This window comes from Pimephales promelas, chromosome 11 (assembly GCF_988280905.1).
Source record: "Pimephales promelas chromosome 11, fPimPro1.hap1.1, whole genome shotgun sequence".
Lineage (NCBI taxonomy): Eukaryota > Metazoa > Chordata > Actinopteri > Cypriniformes > Leuciscidae > Pimephales > Pimephales promelas.
Window position 1 is genome coordinate 16,382,379 of NC_142779.1, and position 10,119 is coordinate 16,392,497.

Below are 10,119 nucleotides of genomic sequence, written 5' to 3' on the forward strand. Positions count from 1 at the left end.
AAGATTCGCAGACTTGCGCAGGAAAGAAAATTCTGCCATTGATTTGTGTGGGAAAGAAGCCAGTTAAGTTGCCCGATTTCCTGGCATTAGGTCAGAACGGGTTGTCAGGGTTGCATCTGACAAAAAGGAGGCCTTATCTTAATGAGCGACTCTCCGCACATAGCTCGGTTGTAAAACAACAATAGTTGGGAAACAGCTAATGAGGCTATCATGAAGCTGTGAGAGCCCTCCCCACAGACCATGTTAACAGCAGAGGATGTTAAAGAGGATGAGTGGAGAGAGAGATGAAGACAGAACTCAAATTGATTGCTTGAGCTGCAGTGGCAAACCCGCTAAGATGAAAAATGCCAAACCTCATCAGCCAAATGATATTAGGGCTGGCGATGCAAAGGGGCCGTGTCGCGATTTGCAGGCTTTTTTTTTTTTTTTTGGAGATGCGACTCTTACCTCCGAACCTTAGGGAAATTTCTCTGTGTTTGAGCTTGATTGATCTGCGAGCCATGCTGCTGTTTGCTGATGCTCTTCAAGAGATATTGTTTGAACCTGCTTGTATTTGCTCATTTTTAGCTCATTTGACGGATAAATAATTCCAATCAGATTTGTATAAAAATGTAGCTTTATTTAGATTCAGATATAAAGCTAAAGTTGATAGCTTTATGTTATGGAGCAAATTATAAGTTTGCAAAGATAGAAAGATAGATTTCTATGATTAGTTTACAACTATGAAAATATATTTTCACTTCTAATCTATTCTGTTCGTAAGTGTAAGCAGGGCCCAAAATTAAGAATCACAATGAGGGAAAAAATTCAAGGAAAATGTTGTTTTATCAAATAAATATAACTGGCCATCTGGCCTTAAACTTTTCTTGGAATTCCCCCCAAAAATATATATTTTTGAAATTGCAAATTATGGGAAACTGTGATATTCGGAATCTGATGTTTTCCTCTATTAATGTGAGCAAATTGAATTAAGAGGTTCGACTGGTCTACTGAAGATAAAATCAGTGACTGTTCCATCTATACATATATACAATGTTTATATCAACAAAAATGTCCACGATTAAAAGTATCTATTTTTGATCTATTTTAAATTTATGTTGCAATTCCTGAATTTAAAGAGATGCATTCCAGGCACCAAGCCACCATAAGAAATAAAATATCAATCCTAATGTTTTTTTGTGAGAGGCGATGTTTCACTGAGAGTTGCTGGGAGTACTAATGACAGCTGTAAATATACAGAAAAATAAATAATTATTTTGTCGAATAGTTTTACAGGAATAATGCATCAAACAGTCCAATGATTAAAAAAATTGTAGTCCACAAACATGTGTAGCAAAAGTTTTAAAGCATCTTTGATGATTAAACCCACACATCGCACAGTAACATTTCCTGGCTTACCTTGATCAAATCCCCTTGTGCGTGTAGAAATGTTGTTTTCTGAGCGTGTGCCTCTGGAGGCTCTGTTAAAACTCTTGAACACACCCGGGGAACTGAGTCAGAACACCACGGCTCTCGGAACTTCACATAAATCCTTCTTTTCCTCCTAAACGCAATGTAGCATCACAGCAACACCAAACACTGTCAGCCAAACTTCATTTTCCTCTTCTTTTACTGCATCCATTCAGTACTTCCATCTGTCATGAATCATTCTTCATTTTTTTTTTTTTTTTGCTGAGTGCGAGTGATTGTGCATTGTCTGATTGTGTGTGTGTGGCTTTTTTTGTTGTTTTTCTCCACCTGGCAGAGTCACATTCATCCTCCGCGTGTGTTAAGCAGGAGCCGCATGAGGCTTCCCTGGCTCCTTTCACCCCTTCCTCACTGGCAGTCTCGGGTCTAGCGGAACTGTTGCCCCTCCAGCCCAGCGTGTCAGTAGATGCCTCAACTCCCTGCTACGGTGCCTATGCCCATCATGCCCCCAGCTACAGCCAGTATGCAAGCCAGCCTATTATAGCAGGTACACCCTACAAAAAAAAAAAAGAAAAAAAGAAAGATTAGAAACTTGCGCTGGTAAATGGGGGAAACAGCCAGAGGCGTCATGCATCTGTTTCTTTTTAAGAGGGCACCAATAGCAGTCCAAGGTCATTTGGTGCCCTACATATTATCAAAGGAAGAAAAAACACTCTTTAACTAATTTTAAGTGTTACACCTTTGAAAATTTGAGGACATTAACGTATTTTTGAAAGAAGTTTTAATACATTAAGCATTATATTAATTAAAAGTGACTCTTTTACGTTATAAAAAAATCTATTTAAAATAAATGCTGTGGTTTTGAACTTGTAATCATTAAAGAATCATGTGATCAACATTGATCTTGTTCACCAAATCAACATATTAGAGTGATTTCTGAAGGATCATGTGACACTGAAGACTGGAGTAATGATGCAGAAAATACATTATATGAATAAAATTAGACATTATGTATACATAAATGAATTGCAATCAAAAATAGTTCATTTAAGTTGTAAAAAAATTACATAAAACACAATAGTACTATTTTAATGCATTTTTGATCAAATAAAGTGTAGCCTTGGTGAGTGTAATAGACCTTTGAGATACCAAAGAGATTTTTCAAAACCTTACCGACCCTGAACTTTTGAAAGGTAGTGTCCGTGTGTAAAACGGACAAAAAATAATAATAATAATAAAAATTTATGTATATATATATATATATATATATATATAGATCGATAGATAGGCACATTCCATGGCGCTTCTGGAGACAGCTTCTGTCCTGTACTGTCCTGAGAAACACTGCTAACACTTTTTTAGTCTCTAGTTCTGTGACTATACTTATTTACTATATACTATACTATATATATCACAAGTTTTCACATTGCTTACCATCCTGGTGTGCCTGTTTGACTGTCAGCTCTCTTGTTGGTGGCTGGACCGGGGGAAAGATCACCTGCCCGGCCCGCCCCTCCTATGGTCCCCTTTCAAACAATGATGCAGGACCTCACAAGGGTCCAGCTGGGACTGAAGGAGGCCTACGTGATCCAAAGTTTGAGCCAGCACATCCAGCAGGATTGCTAGCCATCACCTAAAATGACAGAACTGAATATGGAGCTGGCACTGTGTGCTCTGCACTCTCGTGATGTTTTGGGCTTTTTAGCAGCAGCAGCAATGCCACCAGCAGGCCGAGGGCATTCTGTGCTTCTCTCTGTCGGATCAGTCAAAACAGGCCAGCAGCGCCACTCTGTGTATTAAAGGAAGTTAAAAGGCTGAGTGACCTAGAAGAGAAAAAAAAAGCAGTGGAGGTGTTTTAGCTTCTGCAGGGTCAACAGTTTTTCAGGTTGTGAATTTAAGGGGAGGTGAACTTTACCCAGTGCATGCTTGGCATGTGGGTTTTCTAGTTATCTGTGTCAACAACAAAAAAGATTGAGCTGATTTCTTAGATTTTCAGTGAAAATGGTTACAGGGTTGTGCTTAAAAAGTGTTATTGGTGTGCATGTAACACTTTAAGTAGTTTAATGCTTAGGCCCATTCTATGCATTATGCATTTGTATGTGCCAAAATATGTGGTATTCATGTTATCTTTTTTTACAGCATATCAAAAAGTAACTCTAATATACCCTATATATCTAGTGTTTGTATGATCTAAAAATCTTGAATTCTGCCTAACTTCCCTCATTAGGTGTAGTACACTTAAGAAATGTAGTAGTAAAACTAAGCTCATTTTGCCCATTGAATTATTATTATTATTTTGTGTGTGTGTGTATTTGTTTGTTACAAATTTTACTTTCTTTACAGGTCGAGACATGGCAAGCACAACCCTACCAGGGTACCCACCTCACGTTCCCCCCACTGGGCAGGGCAGCTACCCCACCTCTACACTTGCTGGAATGGTCCCTGGTAAGTTTAATTACTATTTTTACGAGGACGTTAATTTTAAGAGAGCTCGTAATATTTCCAGGGAACGATCCTGTGCAATTGATCGTTTTTAGGAAACCTGAGGTCAAAGCCAACCTCAATTTGCACTTCTGCATCTGGAAAATAATAAAATATTGTGCATTAATATTCAGTTACCACAAGCCCAAAGCTTGCTTTTGTATGTTTTAATATATTAGTGTAGAATGCCAGGTAACATTTTAAGAAGAAGTGTCACAAAAGCTACATGCATGTTGCCCATGACATTTCTGGTGATGCTAATATTTATTAAACAGGATTATAGTAACGAGGACCATAATATTAATGAGGATAAGAATAATGAGGAAGACGAGAACTAAAGACAAGGACAGGCAGTGTGGATTTCGATCTCGAGTCGTCAATAAGCCGAGTAGGAGCTTCAGCTTATCGGCTGCTGAGGAGAAAATTAGCGCCTCTCAATAAGTGATCAGGGACATAAGTGCGGGATATAGGACAGTTCCTCTCAGTTCCACTCGGGTTCCAGTGCTCATTACGCCCCTCCCTCCCTCCCTCCCTCTCCCCAACCGTTCGACGCTCTCACAGGCCATCGATAAACACAGCTTTCTCCAAGCTAGCCTCTAGTGCTGCAGAGCGTATCTCTTTTCCCCTCTACTTAACCTGCAGTTCAGGTTCACAGCAAACAGTTAAGGGTCACAAAACAGCGGGCGGGAAGGCCTGTAAATATTTAAATCACTATCTCTCAGAGGGACCTGACTTGAGTTTCACTGCCAGGACAGGATGCAATCTGGCAGCAAGAACGGTGCCCTCTCCCCAAACAGCACAAACACACACATACGTCCTGCATGCAAACGGACCGCCTGAGAGATGCCACAGAGAAGTTGGAAAAGTGTAAATGCGATTGTACTCGGAGCCGAGGGATAACATCAGCGCTCTAAGTCAGACTTGTGAGCACAAACACGCAGTGTGCGAAAATTGGAAAACAAATATTTTACATCAGGCACAGAGAGGGATTCTTCTCTCGGTCACCGTTGAGTGCCTCAGATAGATTCGAGTCTGTCTTGGGCTTCCACGGCCCACAAACATGAATGGTTCGCAGGGGCAAATTTAATTCAGTGACAGGATTCATTTGCTGGGCAAACATATCTTTACAGGTACATCAAATATGTTTTCATCAAAGATTCATTTTCATTGGTCACACAGGCTGAGAAATCCTCTTAAATCCTAGAGCCATGGGTTTTGTGTGCACTTCCATTCATCTGGCCCTCGAACGACTAAGATTTAGTGACAGACCCCAAACACTGTTAAAGCAAAAGCCATTCCTCACCAGCTTCATATAAAACCCGGCCTTTATTGTCTCGTAAAAGAAAGAAACGTGGGGGACCAACAGCATTGCTCACTGACATGGACAGGGCCGCTTCCTGAAAGTCGAATTCGGCCGCATAAAAAGGGGCGAGTGTGCGCGAGAACGAATCCATTGGGGAGGTTTTTTGAAGCGGGGCTTTGGTGCGGCCAAAGAAAAGAGAATCTTAAGAGCGCTACAGCAGAATCAAAGAAAAGAAAATTCAAACCCCAGCTCAGGATTAATGTAACAAATTCAGCCAAAATGGCCGAGCACCAGGGCGTAGGAAAGAGGACAGGGCGAGCCATCTGCTATCTAGAGCGGCGAAACAATGCCAGTTCCTTTAGTTCTGATGTGCTGAACTAATGTGATGCAATATTTCAAGGACAGCGTTACTGTAATTCAGTTGAGCTCAATCGACAGCATAATGGTGATAAGCACAAAATTAATTTCTAATTTCTACTTCTCCCTCCTCCGCAATCTAGATTCCACTGTAAAAAAAAAATTATTTAGTTATTGGAGTAAGAACGTGAAAATTATAGTTCAGTCTTACGAATTTTCTCATTTAATTGAATGTGTTACTTGCTGTTTCTTTGATGCAATTTACGAGAGAATTTTTTTTTCAGTGTTCATTGAGGCATATACAAAAGGGCAATCTGTGTTAAAATACTCACTGTTCAAATAGTAAAGCCACAAAATGTAAACAATTATTTTGATTTGATTTATTTTTTTGTTGCCAACTTCGAAAACAACAGCAAAAGATTTGAATAGCTTTACAAAATTAACAAAATAGTTCATTTAAGTGCTTTTATGAAATTATTAGGGTTCTCAAATTGATTAATCGCATCCAACATAAAAGTTTTTGCTTATATAATATACACACATATGTACTGTATATATGCATACATGGCTATATGTATGTGTGCATGCATATATATATATATATATATATCACACACACACACTTTCACACACCGAGGCACGCACACATATATATTATATAAACAAAAACTTTTGAGTTTGATCCGATTAATCGACTTGATTGCACTATGAATTATAAAATGCGTTCAAATTTTCCATAAATTGGCACCATTTACTTTCAATATAAATTTCTCAGTGATAAAAAAGGGCATTATACCACAAATTCTGACTGTTGAGCTTCTACCGAATATGCTTTAAGATACCCCATTTTCTTTATTGCTAACCTGTCATTTGTGTTTGATTTTAGGAAGCGACTTTTCAGGAAATCCCTACTCTCACCCGCAGTACACAACTTACAATGAAGCTTGGCGGTTCAGCAACCCCGCGTTATTAAGTGAGTATTAACCCTTTTTGCTTATCCCTTATGGGATTAGTCGCTTTAAAGTGGGATTAATATAATCACATTTTACAATGACATTATTTGCATACAGCTTTACTAAACTAGCTACAGTTTTATTTCTCTTTTTGATTAGCAAGGTCATAACACACTGCATCTCTAAATTAAGATGCTCATAAGCCCTTCGCAAGTGTTTTTGTGCGTGCCGAGGTTTCGGAACGTAATAGAATAGTTTGATTGTATTTTACATAAGCAAAACCATTGGGAGTGGGCGTAAAATGTTGCTCTTGCTGTGGTTTCAAACGCTCCGCTCTTCTGTTAACTTCCAGGTTCCCCTTATTATTATAGTGCCGCATCCCGGGGCTCCGCCCCTCCCACTGCTGCCACTGCCTATGACCGCCACTAGTTACCATGGCAACCCAATCAAACTGCAGGACCATGGCCGCAGCCTCCATATCGTACCAGTCTGAATGGCGCTAAGGTCAGAGGGATTGAAGATGGCTACGCGGTCTTCAGTTTCATGGGGCCGAGATCGGATTAGGAGGGTCAAGCAACAGCGGGCCCCCCCCCCATCAGACATCGACTATACCACCCCCCCAACCCCCAACCCCCTCACGCAACATCAACACTAAGGCTATCATGCTCTAAATCGCTGAACAATGACTGAACTATTTCCTGAAAGACTTTGAAAGATTCTACAAAAATATATATATTATACAAGATATAAAACAAGACGAACCGTGTGAAGAAATACGAAGTAACAATTGATGTGTTGTTGTTTTTTTGTTTTGTTCTCTCTTTAAATCAATCAATACATTCCTTTACATACTGTATTTAGGATCACTAACAGATCACACACACAAGGTTGCCTGAGGCCTTTAAAGTAATTTGCCCATGTCCTACACCATTTCACTAGTGTCTTACCTCTCACGGACAGAACAGCGACGTGTCAGCTGAGCAGAAAACTGCAGAATTGCTCCATTATCTGTCAAACAGACAAGTGTAACAGTCTTAGAAGCCATCTCTGACTCGTGGTATGAAATTACCGACTTGATTTAACATTTTCTGTGATACACAATCAAAACGGGGTAAAGAAAACAGATTAAAAAAAAAGATAAAAACAGGTCAGACACTGAAGAAGTTAACTGTTGCTGTAAATGACCTGAAAAGAAACCGTATATTAAATTATTGTTTTGGTTTAGCTGATGGTTTGTGTGCGTGCGTGTGTGCATTTGTGTGTCATACCTTTTCAGGATATTCCATTTTTTTCATCATGATCGGTGCCGCTCTTTTCTCGTTTGCACTATTTTGCATTACTGGATTTATAAGTACAAAATGAATTGCAATTATCTTTGTAAATTTGCCAGATTACATAGAAGCAAAAAGGTCTACTCCAATTGACAAAAAAATCAGCAACATTGGACAAAAACCACTTGCTATTTATTACAAAACTAGTACATTGCTTCTTTTTTTTTTGTCCTTCCGTGTGGATCATTAATGATTCCTTAAACTTAAAGAACCATTTTTGTAACGTGTAACTGAGACAGAACGACTCTGACTGGCTCAGTACCAAAGTAATCATTAGCAGTCAATTGTACAACAAGTTCAACAAATGCCTTACAGCTTTTTTAATTTGATTATTATATGGTTTGGCTATGGTCCTGAGAGGTAGACATGCATGTAAGCCCTCTGTGTGGTTTCATCAAAATGTTAACCGAGGATAGAAATGGAAAGGGTCCATACATACGCTCCTGGAAATGTAAAGTGAATGTACTTTATACCACGTTTGCCAAAGACTTAGTTTGATATTTAATATTTTATTTGCTGTATCTGTCAATAAAACAGTATTATGTTTTAATAGTAGTCAAAACTGATTGTATGTGGTAATGTTGAACAAAAAGGACAAGATCCATCTTAGACCCACAGCAATGTACACAGAAAAGGTGAATTCTGTTACTTAAAAGGTATGTCATTTGCAACAAACTGCTGCTTTGTAGAATGATTTGTGTATAATGTGAAAACAATTCTTCTATGTATATAAGATCATCTACATTTCACCATTGCAGTATCGTACTAATTTACTGATTCCATTTGTAGATATGACAATTGAAAGGAAAAAAAAAAAAAGATTGACATTACATTTGTGTCTTCAATGTGTTGTGCTTTGCAGAGACGCACAACAAAAAGTTTGAAACCCGACCTGCGTCGTTCGGCGGCTTTCAGATGCTATCACCACATGTGCGGCTGTTTGTATGTTTTGTTTCGGTTCACATTTACTTAACTTGTTCATACTGTTTAAGTCTCTATGCAAATCAAGTAAAATGGTATTCTGTATTCTCCTTTATTACTGCGTTCAATTTTACCTTTCATTTTAAATGATCCCTAAATCCTGTATAGAGGACAAGCCTGTAGAAATGAACAAATACATTTCACATGCATAGTTTTGTGGATTGTTTTGTACTTTTTAACCTTCCTGTACAAGTCAAGATAGAGTTCAACACAAGACTTCAGAATTCTGAAGCTTTTTTTGTCGCAAAGTTATTTTGCTACAAGAACAGATGATTCAAAATTCATAGCATGCAAAGGAAAAAAACAATAACAAAATACAACTGTACATAAATGTACACACAGAGCAACTACAAGTTCTATTTCACACAATAGAAAATATATTATTTGGGTCTTCCTTTTTTAAATATAATTTCAGCTATAAAGATATTCTAACTCACTCACTGCAATCCACATTTGGTTGTGGCTTTTGGAAACTTGTTCTTGACAGAATTCTTCTTTTTAAAACAAGCCCACATCATCAGGAAGGGGAGTTGGTACTCCTTTCATTAAAATAATGCAAAATATGTACTACAAACAAAATTTGTTGCAAGCATTAAAAGAGTTTCTGATGAAAATATGTAACAAAAAGCGACATGGCCTTAGCCATCACTTTATTCCACCTCTGTCCAGTTCTCTCTTTTTTTTTTGTGCATATGAGAAATAAATTTTTTGTATGTCAGCCTGTGACAGTAGTGGTGATTATTAACTCTTTCATGAAAGAGTCATTCAGAGTTCAAGGATACTCCAAACTATGAGATATTCGGTTTGGATAAATGCTCTGTTGCTTATGAAAATAGCGCATCTGTTAGTGTCCAGTAAATAAATGTATAGGACACTGAGTGTTTTTAAACAAATATATACAGTATACACACACACACACACACATATATATATATATGTATATATATATATGAAGAGTTCAGATGCAAAAGCCTCTAAATGCCATTTGAAATTTTTTTCTTTAATGATGATTTTTATCAAACTTGTATATTTAAGTTCAGTAATTTCACTTAAATAACAATTAATAGGTAATTATCTTTGCCATTTAAGTGAAATCACTGAACTTAAATATACAAGTTTGATAAAAATCATCATTAAAGAAGAAAATTTCAAAGAGCGTTTAGGGACTTTTGCATCTGAACTCTTCATATATATATATATATATATTAGGGCTGTCAAACGATTAATCGCAATTAATCGGATCCAAAATAAAAGTTTGTGTTTACATAATTTATGTGGGTGCACTGTGTATAATTATTTTGTATAT

At 37.8% G+C, this 10,119-nt stretch overlaps 1 protein-coding gene across 15 annotated transcripts in view; it reads left to right on the forward strand.

Annotated features, from left to right (window-relative positions):
• Window positions 1-9,534, forward strand: part of pax2a (paired box 2a) — a 32,527-nt gene extending 22,993 nt beyond the window's left edge. For 5 of the 15 annotated variants that reach the window (XM_039671933.2, XM_089117082.1, XM_039671927.2 and 2 more), the window contains 4 exons: window positions 1,745-1,954; window positions 3,751-3,852; window positions 6,435-6,521; window positions 6,873-9,534. In XM_039671933.2, the coding sequence (XP_039527867.1) occupies window positions 1,745-1,954; window positions 3,751-3,852; window positions 6,435-6,521; window positions 6,873-6,994 (521 nt within the window). In that variant the 3' untranslated portion in view covers window positions 6,995-9,534. Of the gene's footprint in view, window positions 1-1,744; window positions 1,955-3,750; window positions 3,853-6,434; window positions 6,522-6,853 lie in introns of all 15 variants that reach the window. The other 10 variants (XM_089117086.1, XM_089117087.1, XM_089117088.1 and 7 more) reach the window with 3 other exon arrangements.
• Window positions 9,535-10,119: the final 585 nt, after the last annotated feature.